The sequence below is a fragment of the Ambystoma mexicanum genome, chromosome 9 (genome assembly GCF_040938575.1).
Source record: "Ambystoma mexicanum isolate Mex_15411 chromosome 9, UKY_AmexF1_1, whole genome shotgun sequence".
NCBI classification, from domain to species: Eukaryota; Metazoa; Chordata; class Amphibia; order Caudata; family Ambystomatidae; genus Ambystoma; species Ambystoma mexicanum.
In genome coordinates this window covers 273,886,093-273,911,345 of record NC_090931.1, presented here as the reverse complement: position 1 = coordinate 273,911,345, position 25,253 = coordinate 273,886,093, and the positions used below count along the sequence as shown (strand labels likewise).

The 25,253-nt window shown below is 49.5% G+C and overlaps 1 protein-coding gene across 9 annotated transcripts in view; it reads right to left on the bottom strand.

Annotated features, from left to right (window-relative positions):
* The window catches only part of NF1 (neurofibromin 1), a 3,279,657-nt gene that overhangs the window by 2,605,428 nt on the left and 648,976 nt on the right, over positions 1–25,253 (bottom strand). For all 9 annotated transcript variants that reach the window (XM_069614617.1, XM_069614618.1, XM_069614621.1 and 6 more), the window contains exon 11: positions 5,975–6,049. In XM_069614617.1, coding sequence (XP_069470718.1) covers positions 5,975–6,049 — 75 coding nt within the window. The remainder of the gene's footprint in view (positions 1–5,974; positions 6,050–25,253) is intronic.

Sequence of the window (25,253 nt, the reverse complement as noted above, 5' to 3'; positions counted from 1 at the left end):
ACCATAGCTCCCTGTCGTAGCGGGCCACAATCGCAAGGGCGTTTGTCGCTTTGATGGTAGTCGCTGCCGACGAGATGACCCGTCGTCCCATGGCATCCAGTTTCTTCCCCTCGCCGCCTGGTGGGGATGTTGAAGTTGAAGCCGCCGCCCCCGTCGCTTTCTTCTTGGCTGCCGCGGAGACAACCGAATCTGGGGTAGGCTGTGCCCCAAGGCACATGGGGGCGGAATCCGGTACTTCTTCTCGTACCGGTCTCTCTTGGCAGGGGCCATGGATGGATTCTTCAGGAGCAACAGCCCCTCGTCTCAGATGTCGTCGAGCAGTGGGACCGAGAGGACCGTCATCCTTTTGGCCTCCCGTCGTTGATTGAGGAACCCTTCCTTCTCTTCCACGGGGCAGAGCAGGAAGAGCTTGGATGCCATGGCGATCATGGCATGGAAGGAGCCAATTTCGTCGGGCGGGGGGGCCCGAGGAGATGGTGGAAGGTCCATCCCGTCGCCACTGTCGTGATCCGTCCCCGTCGTGGCTGTCTCTGTTCCCGTATCATCCTTCGGCTCAGGAGACGGGGAAGGCGGCTGTGCAGGCCGAGAAGGCTGGAAAGGAGGGGGTGGATGAATTCTCCTCCGCTTATTTGGAGGGCTCTCCGACGGTCCAGGCTCCGCTGGGTCCATTGGTGGTAAGGGCAACCTTGTCCTTATCTCCGTACACAAGGCCTGGTTCCCCATCAAGATCTCTCCTTAGTGGTCTTGCGGCCCAGGGACCGGCTGCGACGGTTCGGGAGTGGAATCCTCCCCCTCCACGGGAATCTCGTTGGTGCCACCGTCGCTTTCTTAGTGCACCTAGTCGGGATCCCTCCCATGGGACCGGACTTCCTCGGACCTCTTGTCCAGGATCTTCATGACTTCAGCCAGCTCCGCTTCAGAGACTGTATCCGTGTCTGTGATGGCCGCCGGGCCCCCGCCCTCTTTTCCCACCAGGGTTTTCACAGGGGTCTTATCGATGAGCTGAAAAGAGGATTTCCTCCGCGGTGGCAGGGAAACTCTAGGCCCCGAGGTCACCTCCACTGGGGTAGCCTCCACAGGCTTCGCCAGGGCCGCCACGACTCCCTCGATAGAGGCCTTAGCATAGTGAATCCAAGCCTTCACTACCTTGGAGGCGCTTATGGCCTTCACCTTGGGGGAAGGTTCACCGCCTCGCTCCCCCTCGGCTGCCGTCGGGATCGACCGGGACTTCTCCCAAAGTTTAACCGGGTTCTCCGCTTTCCTCTTCCCTGAGCCAGAGCGTTGGCTCGTGGTGGATGGCATCGGTGAAATTGCGCCCTGCCTGGCAGCCGAGGAGCCCGACCGTTTGGCGATCCCAGTGCCCGCGGACTCGCGGTGCCTAGCCTTTTCTTGGGCCCCCATCACCAGAGCACCCTCAAAGAACTTAGAAGACCACTCAGACTTCTTTTTCTCACCCGCTGCTGGACTCTTCCCCACCAGCCAGTTGGTGTGGCGGGTAAAATGATCCCTCATCGTACACTTGGACATATTCTTGCAAAACGCACAGGCCTCCTCCACGTGCGTTTTGTCTTCATGAAGGCAGTAGAGACATCGAGAATGTTCATCCTCCTTGAAGACATTCTGCAGTCCACATCCAGGGCAGCTCCTGAAGAGCTTGGATCCGGGCGTCGCGTTTCCTTTTTCCTGGGCCATGTCCATGCGGGGTAGGCCTCAAAGATCTTCCGGAAGCCTCCAAGAAGTGAAACTCAATGAAATTTCAGCCCTTGAGGGGCGTAGAAAAATCCGAAATGGGTTCCCTGTTGATCAGAAGTAGGAACGGTGGAGCTTGAGGCTCGATTGACTGAAAAATGAGATGAAATCTTTTTGAAAAATCGTGAAAACGCAGTAAAAGCTCGAGAGCTACAGCACGAGGACTCCCAACACTTGAACGTACGGTACAAATCTGAGGACGGCTGCCAGGGGAGGGGCTTAGGGAGAGGGCAGTCATTGGCTGGGGGCAGTATGACCCAGAGACCAGTGATTGGTCACTACTAAGAAAGACAGATCAGAAACTAAACTGATACTGATTTTTTTCTTTACCGAGGATTCCCAGCCTGATGACGGGGAATATTCATGAGCATGTGAATCCATGCCAGACCCCATGCTGGAGAATAGGTGTTCCATGACGTCTTCGTGTAGTCGCCATTCGTGTTCCTCTGGAAGGGGATCTCTGCTCAGAGAGTCTGCTAGTGAGTTGAGTTCCCCCAGAATATGTTGGGCTGACTGGTAAAACTTCCATTTGAGTGCCCATTTCCAAATTTGTTGGGCAAGATTGGACAGATTTTGAGAACGAGTCCCCCTGTTTATGTAAAACATCGCAGTTGTGCTGTCTGTAAGGACCTGCACTGACTGGTTCGATAAGAGGGGTTCAAATGGCTGAAGCGCTCTGAATACTGCTAGAAGTTCCAGCAGATTGATGTGGTTCTGAGCAACCTTGCGAGACCAGAGACCTTGAGCTATGTGGTGAAGGTAGTGAGGAGGTGTCTTGTGACGACGGCATGAACCCCTGGGTCGTAGAAGTGTTTCCCCTTCGTTAGATTCTCTCTCGTCCATCAGCGAAGATTCTGTACTAGTGATGGCGAAATGACCACTAGATCATCCCACTGACCACTTGCCCGAGACCACCGTTTCGTCAACCACTCCTGCATGGGTCGCATGGCAGGCGCGCGTGGGAAACCAGGAAAATGCAAGATGCCATCATGCCTAGCAAACGCATTGCTTTGCGCACCCTTATTTGGCGACCAGCCTGATATTGAGGAATTTGCAGCAACACATTTCGAATTCTTTCCTCCGATAGAAAGGCCAGCCCCTCTTGAGTATTTAGGACAGCTCGTAGGAACTATTTAGAGGTGCTTGGCACCAGGCTTCACTTTCTCGTTGGAGAAGCCCAATTGAAAGGGGAGGTTGATGGTTCTTTGGATGTTTTGTCTGCAAATTAGGGGAAGGCCCCCCTGTAATGAGCAAGTCATCCAGGTAAGGGTACACTTGGATTGCTTCCCTGCGCAGGTGCGCTGCCACCACCGCCAGTACCTTGATGAATACACTTGGAGCCGAGGCTATTCCGAAGGGCAGCACTTTCAATTGGTAGTGGTGGTTCGCTATCTTGAAACGTAAAAATCTTGTGTGCGCTGGGAACATTGAAATATGAAAATAGGAATCTTTCGTATCCAGTGTTGTCATGTAATCCCCCTTTTTAGTAGGGGGTAGGGGGGACTACCTCTTGTAGCGTAGTCATGCAGAATTTTTGTAGCTTGACATACTTGTTTGCGGTGCGAAAATCAAATACTGGGCGCATTGAGAGATCTTTCTTTGGCACAAGGAAGTAGGTTGAATAAATACCCCTGTTTACCTGGTTGGCCAGGACGACCTCTATGGCGTCCTTTAACAGCAAAGTGGCAATTTCCTCGAGGAGGATACACTGGTGTTCCTGAGAGTGTACTTTTTTGCCGTTGAGGGTGGTCGTGACCGCGCGAGTAATTCAATGCAGAAGCCGCCGGATACTGTGGACAGCACCCATCTGTCCAAGGTGATTCCCTCCCATCCGTGGGTGAAATTGGTAATGCGCCCCCCTACTGGGGAAGCATGCGAGGGGACCTGAAGCGCAACGTCACTGTTTGGAAGGTGGCGTACCACCTCTAGCGGGGCTGCCTCTTCCTCACCCACGACCCCTGTGCTGCCCTCTTGGGTAGCCCTGGGAAGATTGCGATTGGTTATTCCCCCATGATGAGCTTTGATTTTGGCTATAGCTAGACCCCCTTTGGGAATTTTGGCCTCTAAAGCAGAGAAAATTATCACTTCCCCTCTGTCCAGAGGGTTTGTTAACGAGTTCACCAAGGGATCTTAAAGTGCCATACTCCTCTTTTGCAGTTTTGAGAGCATCTTCAACAGCTTTTCCAAATAATACATTAGGCTCGATCGGCATGTCTATCAGAGTTGCCCGAGTCTCAGGCTTAAATCCGGATTGTTTCAGCCATGCATGCCTTTTAATGATCGTACCCTCTGTGATTATTCTACCGATTGGGTGGAGAAGGAAAGAACAGGAGAAAGAGGAAAGTAAAGCAGAGGGGGAGGTGCAAGTATTGAAGAAAGTGAAGGAATGGGGAAATCTCAGGAAAGCAGAAAAGGGGGAGGCATATATCCACCAGGTTGTGAAGGAGGATATAGTAGGAGAAACTGAGGCAGGACGACGATTAAAGGACTAGGAGAGGTGGTATTCCAAAAATAAGTGGGCAGCAAATAATTGTTAAGACAGAGGTGGTGGACACAAAGACTAATAGATGGCAAGTAACTGTATGGGCAAAACCGGAGAAAAGACGCCGGGCGGGGAGAGGGATTGGAGCAAGGGGCTGAATGAGCAGAACCATGGAAACTAGTGAATACCCTGCCCCAGCAGGAGGGAATCCTTGTGTCATCCTCTGACTCAAATCCATCATAGAAGGCCCACTTCTCATGGCCCTACTTATGGAATCCACCTACAAGTTCCAAATAGGGTGCTTAATGTCAACGTGAAATGAGCTCATGAGAAGACATGCCAGAAACCGTAGAATACGGTGCCAGTAGCCCTTAAAATCCAAGACGGTGAGCATGCAAGTTTTATGTGGATTTCCTGGGTAACATCCAGCCACTGGACTTATGAAATACTGGCAGGACTTTTGGTGGAAAACTTTACTTTCGAGAGACATTTTCTTTGGATAGGTTTACCCCGGGCACTGCCCTGCAGATATGAAAAAAACAAATGCTCAGTTGTAATAAAGACACCATTTGGCTTATGCAAGAAAACGCCTTAATCTACAAATGCAAATGTAATCTGTATGGCTATTTTTCTTTAATAACTGAATGCAAAAGAAATGTGGTGGCCCACACTGATTTGGTGAAAACCAAAATGTTTGAAAAATGAAACTTTGATTGGGGCCTACGACCATTACATATCCACAGCCCCCATGAAAGTAAAGAGTGCTTCAGTTCAGGGTTTGTGCGAGCACGCTCCCTGCTCCCATGCTCTTTGCTGGTTACACTGACTGCATCGATCAGAACCGCATTGATCCGTCTTATATCCTGTTCGAAGCATCAAACCCGCCACTTGGGCAGGCCAGAAACAGACATCTACCTGCCACAACAGAGGAATAACAACCAGACTTAGTACATGAAACGATCCAGTCAACATTAAAGAAGGCAGTTCCCATAAAATCCCAGCTTCTGGAAATGCAGAGAAAGGGAACTGGAGTACATGCAGCCCTGTATTTGCACCTACAGCTTCATTTCTGGCGCCGTGGGAGCCATCTACAGGTTAGTCTGTGCAGAGCTGCATGGTGCCACCAGCTAGCTGTGTGATAAGGTTTCCAGAAGAGTATGCGCCTGGATTTGATTTAAATAGATCAGTAATCTGTGAAAGGAAGTTATCCATTAGAAACATCATTGCATGACTGGAACGATCTGGCACTGCCCGTACAACGCCCTAGGCCCACTAAATATGCATGCTTTACTGCCTCGGCTGCAGTGCAATCAAACCACGAAGTCCAGGATATAGAGCATACACAATTTTTGCACACCGAATAATTTTGTAAACACCCTATTCATAATGTTTTACTTAAGTAGGCATACGTCTTTCTTTAAAACGGTGCAGTATCAGCATATACTAAAAATGTATGCAAAATGCTGACGTTATGACTATTTACCCAATTAATCTTTGTGTCAAGCATATTTGTTGAAAATATTTGACCCCTGCAATAACCACCAAGTAAATTAATGTTATTTGGATTTTCAGATTTAATGTACAGAATTAAAAACAGTTTTGTATACATTCACTGCTTAATTAAGTGGACAAGAAAAAGCGGATCATAATCATCTTTTAGCAATTCCCTTCTGGTAGACAAAATTCATATGCAGTTAAAAACAAATTCACAGAAAAATCCTTGCAGTACAATTTAAAACTTACATTTGTAATTATCCGATGCAAGGAGTTTACAAGTACATAATGAAATGTTGATGGGGAAGTTTGTGCCAAACAAATCTTTAGGAAAGAAAAAGAAATAAGAACAGAATAAATGGAAGATCTGAGATTGACAAATAGATGCAACAAACAAGAACAAGACCACCTGCTGAAAACATGGTTGTATTTGTATTGTATTTATTGTGTTTATATAGCGCTTTACTCCAAAGCACTTCACATTATAACAAGATACATAGAAGATTTTAACAGTAGAAGCAATTTATAAAACATGAGTCAAACCAACAAAACAGTGTATAGAGCAATTAGCCTGTAAAGATAGACAGGTAAGCGTAAGAGGAAAAGAAGCAGGTAGGGAGAGGTAAGTAGAGGAAGACGTGAGGGGAGAGAGAGAGAGGTTTCAGGGTGGGGAATGGAGAAGAGATTTCAAGGAAGCACAGAAAGAGGAAAAGATGGGGATGGAGCGGATAGAGAGGTATGGAGTTCCAGTGTAGGGGGAGGGAGCTAGGAGCTGAAAGGAGCGAAAGCGAGAAGAGGCACATGGGGACTGGGGAACAGATTAGAAAGAGGTCAGCAGAAGGGAGGGAGCAGGAAGGGGTGTAGAATGATAGGCGAGAGGAGAAATAAGGGGGTGAAGAGGAGGTGAAAAAATGCTGTGAAGAGATTTAAAAACAAGACAGAGTAAATTAAATTTAAGTTGGGAATGAAAGGGAAGCCAGCCAAGGTAAGTAAGCGAAGAGGGAATGGAGTTGTGAGGAGCAAGGAGACACAGGGTACGGATAGCAGAGTGGAAGGGGGATTTGAGGGGGGCGAGTTGAGAGGCAGGGAGTCCAAAGAGGATAGAGGAATGGAAGAGGCGAGAGAAGATGAGGGAGGAGATTAAAAGTTTAGTGGCATGGAAGGTGAGAGAGGAGGGGACTTTACGAATGTTAAAAAGGTGGTAGCGACAGGTGCGAGAGGTAAGAGATATGGTGGGAAAAGGAAAGGGAGGAGTCAAAGTGAATGCCTAGATTGCGAGCATGGGCAGAGATGGGAAGATTAGAGGGGGGAAAGTGAATAAAAGGCGGAGGAGAGGGAGGGGGAAAGTGTTGGAGGGAAAGAATAAGACTTCAGTCTCATCAGTGTTGAGCAAGAGAAAATGGGATGACATCCAGTTTTTAATAGCGGTAAGACAGGAAGAGGGATTAAGGGATAGGTCAGGAGTGAAGGAAGAGAAGGAAAGGAAGAGCTGGGTGTCATCAGCATAGGAATGCTGAGAAATCCCAAAGGAAGAGATGATAGGAGCAAGAAGGGAGGTGTAAAGAGAACAGAAATGGGCCAGGAACAGAGCCTTGGCGTACACCGTAGTCCAAGGGGAGAGTAGAGGAGGTGCGACCATCCCAAGAGACAGCAAAAGAGCGGGAGGAAAGGTAAGGGGAGAGCCAGTTGAGAACAGAGCCTTTGAAATGAAAGGAGGAAAGAGTATTGAGAAATAAGGGGGGATAGACTGTGTCAAAGGCAGTAAAGAGGTCAAGGAGGAGGAGGGCCGTGGATTGCTTAGAGTAGCGAGCAGTGAGGAGGGAATTGAGAACATAATTAAGAGCAGTTTCAGGGGAGTGTTTAGGGCGGAAGCCAGATTGAGAGGAGGGAAGGAGAGAACGGTTAGTAACAAAAGCTGGGAGTAGACTATGCGTTCAAGCATTTTAGAAATGAATGGGAGAAGCGAGATTGGACGGAGGTTTGAAGCAAGAAGGGGATCAGCAGAAGGTTTCTTCAGAATGGGGATGATAGTGCCATGCTTGAAAGCGGAAGGGAAAATAGAGTAGAGGGAGATATTGAAGGAGGTTAAGTAAGGAATGAGGTAAATCTTCGGAATAAGGAGGGTGGGGAGAGGATCAGAAGTGGCTGCAGTAGGATGGGATTTGGATAGGAGGAGGGAGACGTCAGAAGGGATGACAGGCGAGAAGTCAGACATGTAAACTGAAGGGGAGTGGGCGGGGGAAGAAGAGGAATAGGAGGGAGAGGAGTTAATGTTTCGGCAAAGAGAATTTTGGAAGAGAAGAAGTCAGCGAAGTCAGAAGGAGAGGGTAGATGTAGCTGAGGGGTCAGGGGTGGGTGGCGAGAGAAGACAAGAGGGTTTGAAAGATACAGAGAGGGTTGGAGGAGGTTAGTATAGTAAGAACATTTAGCAGAGCTAAGGCAGGAGACATAAAGAGTGGTAAGATAAGTAGGAGGTTTGATTGGATAGAGAGGGAAGTTTGAGCCTGCGTTGCTCGAAGCGATGGAGGAGACGACGAAAGGACAGAAGGTGAGGAGAAAGCCAGGGTTGAGAGGGTTTGCGAGAGGGGGTATAGTTGATCAAGAGTGGAAGAGATAGAGGAGGATAGAGAGAATAGGGCATCATTGGCCAAGAGAGAAGAGAAGTCAGAGAGGGAAGCAAGAGAGGAAGAGCAAGTGTTGAAAAAGAAGGAAGGGCTAAAGTTGCAGAGGTCTCGTCAAAAGAAGGAAGTGGTGGAGGGTACAGGAGCTGTAGGAGGGGGAGTGAGAGAAGGAGAATAAAGCATGGTCAGAGAGATAGTTGGGTAAGGTAGAGACGGGAGAGGAGCAATAGGTTGAATTAAAAATGAGATCAAGAGTGGAGCCAGAAGAGTGAGTAGCAGAAGTAAGATGAGAGAGGAGTTAGGAGTCAAGGATGGAAAGAAGAGAGCAAGGTTGAGGGGAAGTAGGGAGTTGAAGGTTGGAGTCCATGAGTACAGTGAGGGGAGATGGGGAGGGAGAGAAGAGAGGAGAGGGGGTGGTCGAGGTCATCGTAAAAGGAGGAAAGGGGGCCAGGAGGTAGGTAATTAGAAAGGAGATAGGGTGAGGGGAAGTAAAGGATTTGTATAGGTATTCAAAGGAAGGGAAGGTGGGAAAAGGCAGTGAGGAGGTTAAGGAAAGGTATTTAGGGTGGAAGAGGAGACCAATGCCACTGCCACGACCAGAAGAACGAGGGACGTGAGAGAAGGAGGAGCAAGGGGTGGTAAGAGATGCAGGGACAGTACAGTTGTAAAGAGGGATCCAGGTTTCGGTTAAACAGAGGAAATGAAGGTCGAGTCAGAAGAACATGACCAAAACAGCTGCAGTCTTATTGCAGATGGATCTAGCGTTCCAGAGAGCAATGTTGATGAGACTGGAGGGTTGGACAATAGGGGGCGGGGGTAGATAAGGTTAGGGCGATGGGGGATGGTTGGAAGGGAATGGGATGAGTGGGGGAGGAGGTTAAGGAGTGGAATGGACATGAGGAAGAGGGGAAAGGAAAGAAGGAGAGGGAGGCGGGGGAAGGAGGACAAAGGGTAGTGAGATTGAGGAGAGAGGAGTCTGGTAATGCGCATGACAGAGGGGGGGAGAGTGCAGTGTTGAAGAGAGTGGAGGGAAAGGTAGAGGGTGTATTGATGAAGAGAGTGAAAGGGAGGTAGAGGGCAATAATAGGGGAGGGATGGCACTAGGATCAGATTAGGGGGTTCTTATGGTTCTTTGTTATTTATTATGTTTCCTTTTATTCATGAGACATATTTAACATACAAATCCCAATGCATACCATTCCTTCAATGATTAAAATGGATAAATACATAACCATAGGCAAAACGACAAAAAAAGTTGAGAAAAATTAATTATATATTAATGGCCTTGCAACAAGCAACATTTCAATTCAAATTTTGCTCAAGAAAGGAACCGGCAAAATATGTACTATAGATCATTGTTTGAATATTAAAAATGGGGAAGAAAGTTACTTACCTTGGCAAGTAAGGTTCTGGTCAAAATAAATTTAACTATGACTAACCTCCATATTTGAAAAATCCCCAGTTGGCAAGCCGGGTCTACTCCTTCAGCAAGCAGGCGATATCTGAACAATCTGCTGTACAGACAAGCGCTCCCCAGGAATACCAATATTGTCGGTATAGCTTACACCACCGCAATGCCTCATTTACTTGGATACTCATTCACAGACGGAAATGTCATATATACAGAACAAAGGAATATATAAACACTGCTCCAGTGATGGAGCTCAAATATATTCCTTAAAAGAAGACACAGGCATTTAATCTGTAAAGTGCTGCAAACAAAATTATTTGTATTACTTTTTTTTTTTTTTTTTAAACAGTTGCATCCAACTGGAAAATGTCACAACATAAGGCTAAAAAATAACCTGTGTGAAATGGTATTACCCTACTGCCACGCGTTCCAACCTTAACACAAATTAATCAGGCAAGGATTACACCAGTCTGTACGGCTCGAAGTAAAAAGGCAACAAAGGGCAGCCCCCAAATGACATGTCATGTGATAAAAACGTCAGCTGACTAGATGCACAAAATGCAGCATAGTGAGGCTGGACCCAACGGGTCTTGGGGCTCTTGCCGGGTAGTGCAAACAAACCCCAGAGAACAAACAGAACGAGCACATATTGATACAATGGGAGAGCAGGCGTCGGGCAGGTGAAGTGGCAACATGGGAACGACCAAGAGGAATACGGCTGTAAGATCTTCTATGGAACACTATGCACCCGCACTGCATATGCGAGCTGAGAACAGGCCGGCTGTACTTTCCGCTGTCGTTCTGCCAGGTTATGCGGAGAATGACAAACAGCGTGCATGTATCAGAGGACTGCCAATACCATAATTCCCCAGTCTAAAACATGGCGAACCGCCTGAACCGGCAAACCAGCATTCATTGAACCATTGGATCTCTCTATGTTTCAGTTATTTACAGAGAACTGCGAAGAGTGGAGTGAGGACGCTGCCGGATTCTACTGGCCGTATTAGGACTGAACACCCGGTGCTGGAGAAGTCCTTATACGCGTCCAAAAGGCTACACAGAATGCTGAGCGGACACCAAGAAGTTGAGAGATTTTCCTTTGATAAACATTTTTCTTTCGGATACCCAAATGGCGTGTAACTGTTTCCCTGAATAAAAGGTAATTTTGTTAAAACCTGCATTGCGACTCCCACCTACTATTTACAGACTCAAATGGGAGCGCCATCTTGGACTTGTGAACAGTAAACGGTCACAAAGGCAAATAGCTTCAAAACAATAAAACAATTTAAATGACCCAGAAATACGTGTTCATAAAACTTGTCAAAATCGAGAGCAGGCCTCTGCATAGTGCCAATCCAAATAAAAGCAAACCATTGCTGAGCTATAAATGGAAATACATCTTTCCACGTAGTGGTCAAAACTCTCCTGGTTGACGGGCGCCCGGCTGCTGGAAGAGCTGCAAGTGCTCCTGTGCCGGGCGCCCGCCGCATATGAAGCCCTTGCTCCTCCCCTTTCCATTGTTGCCCTTCGCGGGCTTACTGCTGAGTGTGGCGCTCTTTTGCACTCTTGCCGCCCTCTCCCCTGCCCCCGAGGGGGGGACGGGGGACGAGAGAGCGGAAGGAGGAAGGCCCCTGCCGCCTGTTATCGGGGTGCCTCCTCCATTTTCTTTTAGTATTTCCGTCGTCACCTTCATAACCTGGGCATTTGTCCATTAGTTAGGCCAGTGTATCACCCATTTCTCATTCTTGCCAGCCCCTTTCCTTTCCCCTATAGTAAGGTGCTGAATGAGACATTTTCTTTTGGTTTGGCGTAACAAGGCCGCAGATTTATTTTCACATATATACAACCACAGCAAACAGATCTTGAAAATAGTTCCAAAGATGTAGCGACTGCTCCTTGTCCTGCTTCCCCCTTTTTATCCATGTCCATTGCAGGCCCAACTCCCCCAAGACCTTCGAGTCTGAGAACCGCCTGCCCCTGCAGGTATTTGCGGACTGGGGGAGCGCCGTTTGTTGGAGGGAAGCTGAGCCCCAATTGCTACCGCCAGACACCCCCGCCGTTTAGGCTCCCAGGAGGCGCTGTCCAGACTGGGCGAAGCCCCTTCCGGTTTCGCAATGGCTCATTCAGAGTCTTTCTCTTCTCATTGGTCGCCACAACACCGCCACGCCAAAGCTGGGTTACCGCCCACCGTGGCTCCCCCTTTTCCTATTTTGTGGTTCTGGCAGTTCTGAGTACACCTTGCTGCCCAGTGCAACTCCGTCTATCCTCCTTAGACCAGGGATTTCACCTTTGCCGGTTGTGCCTGATCTAGGGATACTTCAGTCCACTCCATCTTTCCGTCATACCTTGACCTGCTCTTGCACAAACCGGCTCCCGGTTCGACCACCGCTTTGGAGCCAACTGCCTCCCCTTTCTTCCAACCATCCCTTGGTAGCCCCAACTCTCTCAACCCTCTGTGCCTGCTATCCCCCTGCCCCTGCAGGTGTTTCTGGGCTGAGAGAGCGCCATTTGTTCGAAGAAGCGGAGCCCTCGTTGCCACCACCAGACGCCTCTGCCGTTTTAGGCTCCCAAGGGGCGCTGGCCCGACCCAGTTTCTTGCATAGTCCAACCATCTCCTTGTAGACACCGCTCTCTCAACCCTCCATGCCTGATACCCACCTGCCCTTACATGTGTTTTGGGCTGAGAGAGCGCAATTTGCTCGAGGAAGCGGAGCCCTCGTTGCCCCCACCAGACGCCCCTGCCGTTTTTAGGCTCCCAAGAGGCGCCGGTCCAAATCCGTTCCTTGCCCAACCGTCTCCTTTGTAGACACAACTCTCTGAACCCTCCGTGCCTGGTACCACCTTGCCCCTGCAGGTGTTTTTGGGCTGAGAGAGCGCCATTTGCTCGAGGAAGCGGAGCCCTCGTTGCCACCACCAGACGCCCCTGCTGTTTCAGGCTCCCAAGGAGCGCTGGCCCGACTCTGTTCCTTGCCTTGTCCAACCATCCCCTTCGTAGACACGACTCTCTCAACCCTCCGTGCCTGATACCCCCTGCCGTTGCAGGTGTTTTTGGGCTGAGAGAACGCCATTTGTTCGAGGAAGCGGAGCCCACGTTGCCACACCAGACACCCCTGCCTGTATTTGAACAGAAAACAATTTGTTATCCACCCAATGCAGACATGCGGCATACTTTGACTTGAGGCTGTGTCCCAAAAGCATTGCCTTGTGGATAGGTACCTTCCCCCATACATAAATGCCTTTGTCAGCTGAGTGAATAATTTACCCCCTGCCATTACCGGGAAATCTTGGTCGGTGCAATCGCTACCTGTCTGTATGGATCGTCTCTCCCAAGTAATGCCTCCTGGAAAACCCTTTCGAATGGCTCCTGAACCAACCAGCCTATTATCCCTCGACATTCCTCATAACTACTAGGTACTCCCATATCTAAACAATTTCAGGCCATGCTACAGCCTTCTGTCGAATTGCATTCTGGTATTTGTAGTCTCCTTATCCAGAAGTGGGGCTTGTTTGTATCCCTACAACCTATACTATTAGCCATAATTTTATTATCCACCAGCAATGTTTCCGCTAATCTTTCAGTAATTGTGCCTCTTAAAAGAATGTTAAGTCCTGTGGCACGCTATCCTGTCCTGAAGACGTAGAAACCCACTTTAAGAAACCATTACTCGTTCCAGATGCATCCTAACCCTTTTCTTGGATGTTGCGTAAAATCCAGACACGCGAGTTCCGCACATTGCTGTGCTGTGGCAAATGTACCAACTATTAACCTCCCGCGGGAGGGACCAGTGACTCACTACGCACGGCAGTGCCCCCCCCCATGCAACAGTACCCGGGGCTGTCCCCCCAAATGCCTTGGACACATGCTCCCCTGCCCCCAGGCAAGGCGATCAGCCCAGGAGATATGCACGCACCCATCTCCCAAACCTAACAGTTTTGGGCTGTGTCTAAGCCTAAGGGATACGCCTGGCACCATCCCATGGCCATGCACCCTTCTTGCACCTGCTACCATCGATGGCTAGTGAATATCCCAGAAAACAATATTCCATGGCCATGCACTTACACCTGTTACCATCAATGTACCGTAATACCACGGGAAACCATCTCCCATGGCCATGCACTTACCCATGTTTGCACCTACTAACATCGCTGGTCAGAAAATCCCTATTCGTGGAAAGTATTCCCTATTATTCGTGTGGACGTTACTGGAAACAAACTCTGATTACTTTCGTTTTTTGGAAAACCAACCCCATGCCTGTGCCATGCAAGAAAATTTCTACTGTAAAGCTGCCATTTTTTTCATTTCCAATCAATAGAGAGCACCTTAACCAATGCCTAGCCGCTACATGAAAGCCGCATTATTTAGAAATGCACGTGGCAAATGCCTAAACGCATTCTGTGACTTATAGTCTTGCAGGTATACAGGGAACTAAACCCCGGCCAGGGGCATGACTGCGTCTGGCATAAATTTAATCTACAGAATAAAAAGCTAATCTGATATCAATCCTGTGCCCCACTACCCTTCCCATAATGCCCCAAAATGGGCTCGGAACATTAAACGCAAACTCCTAAACCCGGCCACTGACCCCTTTTCATTTCCGCCCGCCAATATTGCAGCAATCTTTAACGCTGCGGCTGTACCTGGACCTCACTTGTAAAGGCACAACATTGCCACACCAACCTTAGGGGTTGTCTGTTCCTTATGCAATCACGGCCTCCATGTTTATTCCTCAAGCACCCTATGCTGCCTTGTTGCCCTAAGGGACATGGGCTTCTTCCTTGCACATATCCGCTGCTTAAAACCGCGGCCATTATGGAGTTCAATTCCTGGCGCAAGCCTACATGCGCCCCTTGATTCATCATTCCTTAAATCACTTACTCCCACAGTATTACCTCAATTACTGCGCCACAGGGCCACGAACAGTTGGGCGTATAATTCAACTTAAATACAATACATTACCCTAAACAACGCAAAGGGCGAAACTATGGAAGCATATACAAATAATTAAACCACCCCAGGCCAATTTAGAAAAATGTTCCCCTCCTTTCTTTTCTTAGTTGGGTATTTATAACGTGCTTAAATACCCTGAGGTTTCTAAGCGCGGAACCGGGGATCGAACCTGTATTGCTTTGTGTCGTCGTGTTTCCAAGGCAACACATTGCCGCTGAGTTATTGTGCCCTTTCACACCTGGCATCCCCTTTGTCAATCGCATGCTGTCTCCCCTTAGCCGCCCCGCAAACCGCTAGTAGAAGAAATAAAAACACGGCGTTCGTCACCTAGCTCCTAACATCATGCTAGCAGCCGACCAGAGACATTGCATTGTCGAATACTATCTCGGCCCGACATCAGCAGCGTCAAACCCAGCAAACACGTCGTTCGGTTGCCGCGGTATGGGATTATCACAATTGCTATTACGTGCATATCCTTGAAACCTTAGCCGTGTATTATATACCCTTGGACCCAGAAAACAAAATGTTGCGCGGCATTTTACCCTACTAAGTCCTCCTTAAAACAGCAATGCTCCCTCACATCAAGTACCTTCTTGTTTTATAAGCCAGCGCTTCGCCGTGATGAGAACAACAACCAGTCTCTCCCTTAAGGAGCGGCATTAATCACAACCAAGTTCCGGTTAAGAGCTGATGTTCGCAGTGCCTCCCTCTTCCCAAGCACTAGTTTTTTGGTTGGACTCCTTCAAAAAACACGATAATCATACTGTTAAGCTTTCATATTTATCGCTGCTCCGTGCGGCAGCGCCCCCCTTCCCTTATCTGTGCTTTCGATAACGCGGGCTATTTATAGAAGCCCACCGCCCCGGACACCTACCGCGCGTTGCTATTCCTGCCCCTGCACCCGGTGGATCAAACGTGGGACAGGGCGGCGCCCGCGCTGTAACCATTGCCTTAGTGACCTCACAGTTGGCAAATGCACACAACCTCCATCCTGTACAATATGACGGGCAAAACTATTTACCAACAACCATTAAACGTCCTGCAATTGCTACCTTTCATTCACTGGCCTCTGGGCTCGAGGGTTCCTTTCATGCGTTTCCTTTCCTTTCCTGCGTTTCCTTTGTCTTCTCGCCGTCATTCTCCCCGGACGTGACCGTAAATGCCACGAACCACCCCAGATGGGACGCGAACCCACATTTTCTGGCCTAGGAGGCCAGTGCCTTATCCATTATGACACTGGGACCACTCCATTACCTTCATTTCCTCCTAATCCTTACCCCCACCTTCATACAGCCGGTCCAGTGACACAGCGAGCAGAGCGCTCGCTCCGACATCCGCGCCGAGCCCGCCAACGCAGGATCGACTCCCGGCAGGGCCCCCCCCAGCCCCTGTAACACAGCAGCGCTCAGCGCTATAAAATTGACTTTATTATTATCCTCATTATTATTTCCAAACTCCCCGGCTAAACAACAATGTGGGCATACGAAAAACAGGACCCGCCTGCCCCACTTGCTCCTCCTATGTTGCCTTCCGCCGTTAGGCCCACCCGTTTTGGTGGCCCCCCCTCATCGCGCAGTATGCCGGGACAGGTCAGCCGACCACCAGCTCTCACCACCAGCCCTGTGCTACCTTCCACGAGACCTAAACCCATTACTTCACGGACCCGCCCTTTGTTCAAAGCGCCGAGACCACCGCAAGACAGGGTTCCATTCTTCCCACCCCGAAGGTGCCAGCGCAACCATACTCGGCCCGTTCTACCGCTTTCCCCTCTCCTTACCGGACTCCTATTCCGCGCGGTTGCTGGAAACCCGGCACCAGCTGGAAAACCTTCTTCCACTCGATCGGGAACCCGGACAGCCAAAACTGGAACCCTCCTTTCACCATGTCTGGAACCGTATAAATCGACATCCTCTTCTCCATGCCGGCGAGCGGGCGTCCTTCTGCTGCGGCAAAACGAAATCCTCTCCAAAACGAAATCCTCTCCTGGTTGACGGGCGCCCGGCTGCTGGAAGAGCTGCAAGTGCTCCTGTGCCGGGCGCCCGCCGCATATGAAGCCCTTGCTCCTCCCCTTTCCATTGTTGCCCTTCGCAGGCTTACTGCTGAGTTTGGCGCTCTTTTGCCGCCCTCTCCCCTGCCCCCGAGGGGGGGACGGGGGACGAGAGAGCGGAAGGAGGAAGGCCCCTGCCCCGGTTATCGGGGTGCCTCCTCCATTTTCTTTTAGTATTTCCGTCGTCACCTTCAAACAGCGTGCATGTATCAGAGGACTGCCAATACCATAATTCCCCAGTCTAAAACATGGCGAACCGCCTGAAGCCTGAAAACTCAAAGCACAGGCATTCAGAATCACCAACGGACAGCATTTATCTTATCGTAACAGGATAATCTCATCAACTGGGGGGACACAGGGGTGGACGGAAGAACAAAATGAGCAGTCGGCCAGGCGGAGTCTCGGAATGAACGCCACGGGTAGAAGGAAAAGTGAAGGGATTTCCTCAGAGAAGCTGTGAAGGATTGAGAACGCCTGGGAATGGGAGGAGAGAAGAGAAGGTTAAAACCAGCATTCATTGAACCATTGGATCTCTCTATGTTTCAGTTATTTACAGAGAACTGCGAAGAGTGGAGTGAGGACGCTGCCGGATTCTACTGGCCGTATTAGGACTGAACACCCGGTGCTGGAGAAGTCCTTATACGCGTCCAAAAGGCTACACAGAATGCTGAGCGGACACCAAGAAGTTGAGATTTTCCTTTGATAAACATTTTTCTTTCGGATACCCAAATGGCGTGTAACTGTTTCCCTGAATAAAAGGTCATTTTGTTAAAACCTGCATTGCGACTCCCACCTACTATTTACAGACTCAAATGGGAGCGCCATCTTGGACTTGTGAACAGTAAACGGTCACAAAGGCAAATAGCTTCAAAACAATAAAACAATTTAAATGACCCAGAAATACGTGTTCATAAAACTTGTCAAAATCGAGAGCAGGCCTCTGCATAGTGCCAATCCAAATAAAAGCAAACCATTGCTGAGCTATAAATGGAAATACATCTTTCCACGTAGTGGTCAAAATTAAAAACAATGTCCTTACTGGCAGAGTACATAGAAAGCGAGGCGCAGTGTCGCCAATTCGGAATCAAAGGGTGTATTGGGAAAGTATCAGTTTCAGTGTTCTCCAAATGGGAACGACTGAATATAGTACAGGGTCGCTTATTACACAAACAATGTCATAATGCAAAATGACAATCCCTTCTAGATTAATACAAGTGTAAAAACAACAAACATTACAATTTTAAAATACAAATGATCTAAAATACAATCTAATCACTGAAACAATCATCGAAAAACCAACAGTAAAATTCTTAGTTCTGCATCATAATCTCAACCTGTGTCACAGAGCATGATGACCAGAATTACATTGTCCAACAACTAACCTGGAACATGATCAGTCCAAGAACAAACAATTCCTCGCCCATGTTCTGTGTCTTTTTAATAAACTCCATCGCTTCACGTTGCTGGATTGCACCATGCACTTTAGAAACTGATATTTAGGATGAAACTGCAGTATGCGCTTTCATGATTGGAATTAGGTGAATTTACATGTTAGTTGCCCAATTGTTTTAAATTGCACTATGTACTTTAAAATTGTAGTAAAGTTTGTTGTTATACTTGTATTAATGAACTAGGAATTAAAGTTACTCACCGTAGCGACTAGAGTACTCGGTCCATAGTCTTTTTCTCCATCCTTGTGGGTGTCCCCCAACATGGGGACGGTACCGGAACCCCTGGCAGTGAATAATTGAGCTTCCTCTTTAAATTTAGTATAGCGTGCAGGGTGCGGCCTCCAGCGTGGGAACGCCCTGCTGAGGCCCCACCCTCCGGCACCTCACCTCAGTCCTCTTTGAACACATTGGACGCTTAGATACCTGGCTACGCTTAGTACATATTAGCCTTTGGTATACTAGCTGGGGAAGGTGGGTGGGATGTATCAAGGAAATGGGGACTATAAGTACTCTAGTCACTATGATGAGTACATTTAAATTACAACACGTCCCATCCCCTTTCCGCCAAACTTGTGGGTGACTGCACTGAACAAGACCATAGTGTGCAGCTGTGTTAACCTGCCACATGACGAAGCAAAAAGGTTTGTTCTGAACCGCCTGACCGAACTCTGGATCAGACCTGCAGCTAGTATCCAGGGAATAGTGCTTACAGAAGGCAGACAGAGTGGCCCAATAAGCCGCCTTGCTGATGACATCCCAAGAAGCAGGTCTCTGAAATACGACACCTGTGGCCGGAGCCCTGACCGCATGGGTGTGAATCCCCCTCAGGAACTGGTTTACCCATGGTCTTATACGCCTCCGAAATGACCTGAACCATCCAACGGGCGATGAAGCCCGAGAACTGGGGAGGAGCCCCCAAAAGTGACAAATAATGCCTCAGACTTCCAAAAGGATTTTGTCCAAGAGGTAAAACTAAAGGACCCTCTTGAGGTCCAGGGAATGTAGAGCCCTTTCAGCCTCTGACTGCGGGTTCGGGAAGAACACCGGCAGGCAGATCTCTTCATTCAGATTAAATGGAGAGACCACCTTGGGCAAGATGTTTGGGTGAGTGCGCAAGATGACCTTGTCATTGTGAAACATGGTCAAGGGCTCAGAGGAAGACAACGCTTGCTGCTCACTGACCCTGTGCGCAGCGGTGAGAGCCACCAGTAAAACCGTTTTTAGTGTTACCAAACTGTAGGTCCAAAAGGCCGCCAAATAAGTGCAGCAAGTATCCACCTGAACTCTGTAACGAGCCAGGTGAGCTGAAAAAGACAGTACATTACCCACCTGTCAGTTGACAGTATCCAGACCCTTTTCACTAGCACAATAGCAGAACAATCGGTTTGCTCTTATACTGGGACCAAATAGAGGGCCTCCTGGCCTGTTGAATGATGTCCCAATTGTCATCTGAGAATTGAGCATGCTGAAGCCTCAGCTGGTCAGGAACCAGGCCGCCAGCTTGACCGGGTGGATATGTTACACTGCCCCACCCTGCCACGCCAGGAAGCCCCTGCTGGCGATAAGGACCCTGGGAGCACAACTGCAGAAAATCAAAAAATCAGGGTCTCCAAGGCCAGTGGGGGGCAATCAAGATGAGGCTACAGCCCACCGAAGCCCAGAACTTGCGAAGGGTCTGCTGGAGCAGAGGGGTGGGAGGGAATGCTTAATACCTGCAGCGGTGGAAGGCGTCTCCCAGTGACCACCGTCCTGCCCATGAAGCAACCAAGGGGCACTTGGAATTCTGGGGAGATGCGAACAAATCCAGGTCCACAAACCGCCAATGCTGGAAAAGGGGCAACAAGGAGTCTGTGTGCAACTCCCACTCGTAGGTGTTTAATTCCAAGTGGCTCTGCTGGCCCGCCTCTGCATTGCTGTCCGCCAGGAGGTGGCCTGCAGAAATACAAACCACTGCCATCAGGGACCATCACCAGATCGATACCGCCTCCATGAAGGAGGAGGGAATGGGTGCCACTCTGCTTGTTCGGGTAAAACATCCTAGTAGATATGTCCATCCTGACCAGAACAGACCTGTCCCTGATGAGGGGCAGAAACGCCTCGAGGGCCAGGCCCACTGCCAAGATTTTGAGCAGATTGATTTGCAGGAGGGCATCCGCCCTGGACCATGCACAATGAATCACATAACCCTCCAGAGTAGCCCCCCCAGCCAAAAGAGGAGTCGACCGTCACCAGCAGGGTAGGCTCCGGCCGGGTGAAGGGGGCTCCGACAGAAACATTGCCGTCCATCATCCGCCAGCAAAGATCAGGCAGGAACATTCGACCAATGCAAATCAGACTTTGGGGTACAAGAAAATTGGAGATTCCGTTAACTTCGGCATTGGCTAGATAACCCTATGGTAAAGGCAGTGGCCAAGAGAAAATTCACACGGTTTGAAAAATATATCACCACGGATACAGGCGATAGAAAGCTGGTTTCAGTTTTCCATTTATGGTAATCAGCAGACCCCATGGCCCCAACATGGCCATACATGAATCAATGTGAAATGACCCTAGGGCACCCATTACAGTCAGGACAATGGGAGAAGCTGTGGGCAGACATCCCTAAATGGACTAAAGTGATCCAGATCCTGGAGATGTGGATGAAGGTGATGGTTATGTGGCTCGTTACCCTGGCCAAGTTGAATAGAAGTTACCTTAAAATCTCTGCTTTATGTTGGAGCGGTGGGAGACTGGGGACACATCTGGTGCTCCCGCCTAAAACTGTAACAATTCTGGGAGGACGTGAATCACAAACTAGGGAAAATGTTTGATACACAGAAGATCAGACATAGAACAAGGGATTCAGGGCTTTAAGGGTCAAGACCAGAAAGGTATGACCCATTGCCAAAGGAATGTGTATTTGATATTGTCCCTGTTACCTGGTACATTTCTGATTCTGCACTTTCTTTTGGTTTGAGATACATCACATCTGAAGCAGGAAGACTAGTCTAATGATTTAGCATAAGGACTGGCCTAAACATCTAACAGCCATGAAAGCAGATGTTGCAGAGCGCAACCAGAGCACAACCAGCCGAGCTGTGGAATGCCTTCCAGGCCTCAGAGATGGGTATCCATAGTCCTCCCTCTATGAGAACGTACACAGCACAGTTCTGAAGCTCCTGGCTGAAGTCCCAAGGTCGATAAGAGCCTGCTTTGCAAAGACAATATGAAGTTACGAAATATACTGGATTCCCTCTCTTCGGCGAAATGACCTGTTATGAATACGTACAGCTAATGGGAGGAGATTAATATGTAGCTTTGCAGTGTACAAAAGTATGAGCCAGGCCTGGGAGGGGGCAGAGTCGAATACAGCCCTCCAGAGCCTGTTGTGTATGTTAACATTAGAGCTTTTACACCCCACATCTGACTTTATTATTTGTGCCGAGTGCCTGTAATGTCCGAGACGATGTGAAGGAGCTAGATGAGCATTAGTCTCGGGGGGAGCAGGATATACAAATGTAACAGTCCCTGGCAGCGGTACTGATGATGGCACAAAGATGGAAGCAACCAGACCCGCCAGCAAAACAAGACTGGATCCTGAAGGAATGGAACTTTGCATCGCTGGAATGGCAGACATACTGCCTCCAAGGGGAGGATATGGGGGAAGGTGGGGTGGTGGGGGGAGGTCGAACAGGTCAGCTTCAGTAAAGAATAGGGAACGGTATTATCCTTCTTACATAAGGACTGTAGAGAGTCCTTGTGCCCACAAAGACTGCATATCCTGAGTATAACAAACCCTCACACAAAGGACATAACTGTTGGAGATAACGCATTGGATCCGGGGATGGGGGGACGTGGGGATGGGGTGGGCAAGACTGGTTGTATAATAAAACTCAAAGACAAGAATAAATAAATACAGACAGACAGACAGACAGTGCAGGAGGTGCAAGGGTATTGGGATCCTGTCCGACTGAGACCTTGTCTCCGGATCCCAATTGGCCGCCAGGTGGAACTGAAGGTGCTCATCTTGAGTGTGCAGGAAGCCATCAGGCCCAGAAGGTGCGGGAACCGCCATCTCGAGGTGGTCGAGTTGGCCAGAAAGTGCCCAATCGCCTCAGAAAGGGAGAGGATTCTCTCAGGCGCGCGGGAACACCCGCTGAACAGCGTTGTTCCAAAGAACCCAGACCAGATCTTGGGAGGGGTATAACTATGACTTCCTCTGGTTGCGGGAGAACATCAGAAGATGAATATCCGCCAATCTCTGGCAGGAGCGCACCATCCTTTTGGGTGACAACAGGCTCACCAGCCAGTCGCCCAGATGGGTGTTTAGGTGATGGTCCTCCAAGTGGAGAAGATCTGCCACTAGGGATTCAACTTCGTGAAGACACAAGGGGCACCTTGTACTGAAGGTGGTATGACAATCGTGAACCGCAGAAATTTCCAATGTGGCCGATAGATGGGGACATGTAGGTACACATTCTTGAGGTGCAGTCCCAGAGAGAGAGAGACTGCTATGTGCGCAGGAGTAATCATCTTGAAGCATTTTAGCAGTAAAAACAGCTTGAGAAATGACATGTCCAGGACATCCCTGAGGCCAGCCTAGTAGTTCTCGGGTACAGCAAAAATCCTGGAGTAGAAAGCGAACCCTTGTCTGATTGAGGAACCGGTTCCATCCCTAAGAGCGAGAGGACCTCCCGCAAAAGAGCCGGGTCCTGGTGTGCCAGAGAAGAGGATGGTACAGAGAAAGGGAGAGGAAGACTAACTACCTGCAAGAAATCCTCAGCTGCTAACTCCTGTTCACGCTGGGAGACCAGTCAGGCCTTCACATACTGCGGTCCCGGAACCTGTTTGTTAGGGAGAATTCTCTGTTTAGGCTGAATTTCCTAACCTAGTGAGTCCCCCAGCAGCTTTGTTGGATTTTTGGGGTTTATTTTTTTTTCTCCTGCCAAGAGTGAGACTCTTTTACCCTCACTCTTGGGCATGATTTGAGTGTTTCTTTGACTCTAGATGTGTTTAATGGGCTATGGGGTCTTTTACTCCATAGGGCTTCATGTGTTTTTGTGATGTGTGTTACACAGCACCCTCAGTGCAGTAACAGGTGTGTCCTAGTGACTCCCCAGTATAGACTCCATACCCTGGGACTGACTACTGTCTCCCAGGGCCTGTAAAGTCACCATTGACTTTACTAGTCTTAAATTCTGAACAGAACCAGTACAAACCATCACATGGAACAAGTTACTTACCTGTAACTGTTGTTCTCCAGCATGGGTCTGGCATGGATTCACATGCTCATGAATATTCCCCGTCGTCAGGCTGGGAATCCTCGGTAAAGAAAAAACCAGTATCAGTTTCGTTTCTGATCTGTCTTTCGTAGTAGTAACCAATCACTGATCTCTGCGTCATACTGACCACAGCCAATGACTGCCCTCTACCTAAGCCCCGCCTCTGGCAGCCATCTTCAGATTTGGTAGCACGTGAAGTGGCAGTATGACCAAGTGAAGAGCCGCAGAGAGGTAGGCGGGAGGGTTCGCATGTGAATCCATGCCAGACCCATGCTGGAGAACAACAGTTACAGGTAAGTAACTTGTTCCTTCTCCAGCAAGGGGTCTGGCATGGATTCACATGCTCATGAATAAAGAATACATAGCAGTACACACATGCACAACCACGGGAGGTGGCAAAGGCTCAACATTAAGCATTACATCAAACTCAACATTAAGCAAATCTTACCTCCTCACCAGGCTCACCTTAGGCGAACAGGTTGCGCAGCACTGCTTGGCCGACCCTGGACTCCTCCCTGGAATCCCGGTCGACGCAGTAGAATTTCGTTAAGGTGTGCGTCGACCTCCACGTAGCAGCCCTGCAGATGTCCAGCAAGGGCACACCAGATAGGAATGCCGTGGTAGCTGCGATCGCTCTGGTGGAATGGGCTCTCGGACGGCCAGGCAGCGGTCGGTTTGCCAACCGATGACAGTACATGATACAGCCGGAGAGCCATCTGGAAATGGAAGCCTTTGAGAGAGCCTTCCCCTGATTGACAGGTCCAAAGTTCACAAAGAGTTGTGACGTCTTCCGAAAACACTTTGTGCGGTCCACGTAGAACTTCAGCGCTCTAGCCACATCCAGCGAGTGCAAAGTCCTTTCAGCCGGCGACGAAGGCGACGGGAAGAAAACAGGCAACACCAAGGGTTCGTTGAGGTGGAAGTCCGACGGCACCTTGGGCATGAAGGAGGGGTGCGTCCTGAGCACTACCCTCGTGTCGTGAAAAGTCAAGTACGGGGCCTTGCAGGAAAGGGCCTGGATCTCTCCCACCCGTCGTGCGGAGGTGATGGCCACAAGAAACGCTGTTTTCCACGACAAGAACTTCAACGGAGCCGAGTGCAGAGGCTCGAACGGAGGTCCCATGAGCTTGGTCAGCACCACGTTGAGCTCCCACGCCGGGGCCGGAGCCAGCACCACGTTGAGCTCCCACGCCGGGGCCGGAGCCTTCACCGGCGGGAACGATCTGAACAGTCCCTTCATGAACTCTTTCACCAGACGATGAGACCACAAGGACGTCCGCCCCGTGGTTCTGGTGTATCGGAAGATCGCAGCAAGATGAATCTTGATGGACGCGTGCGCCAGTCCAGCCTTGGCCAGCGTCAGTAGGTACGGCAGTACTTGGGGAGCCGTAATCCGTAGAGGGTTAATCTTCTGTGCGTGGCACCAGACAGAGAACCTCTTCCATTTGTGTCCGTAGCATTTAAGAGTTGAGGACGCCCTGGCCTTTGCAAGAACCTCTCTGCAGTCGGCCGGTATGTCGTATCCTCCAAACTCTAACGCTGCAGGAGCCAGGCCTGCAAGTTCAGCGACTTCGGGTCGTGATGGAGGATGGCCCCTCCTTCCCTGGACAGAAGATCCGCGTCCACTGGCAGCTTGATTGACGGGGACGCTGACAAGTCCAGAAGGTCCGGGAACCATATCTTCCTCGGCCACGCAGGTGCGACTAGGATCATCCTGCACCGTGACCTCTTGAGCTGCTTGATGAGCCGGATCAGCAATGGCAATGGAGGGAACGCGTATAGAAACAGG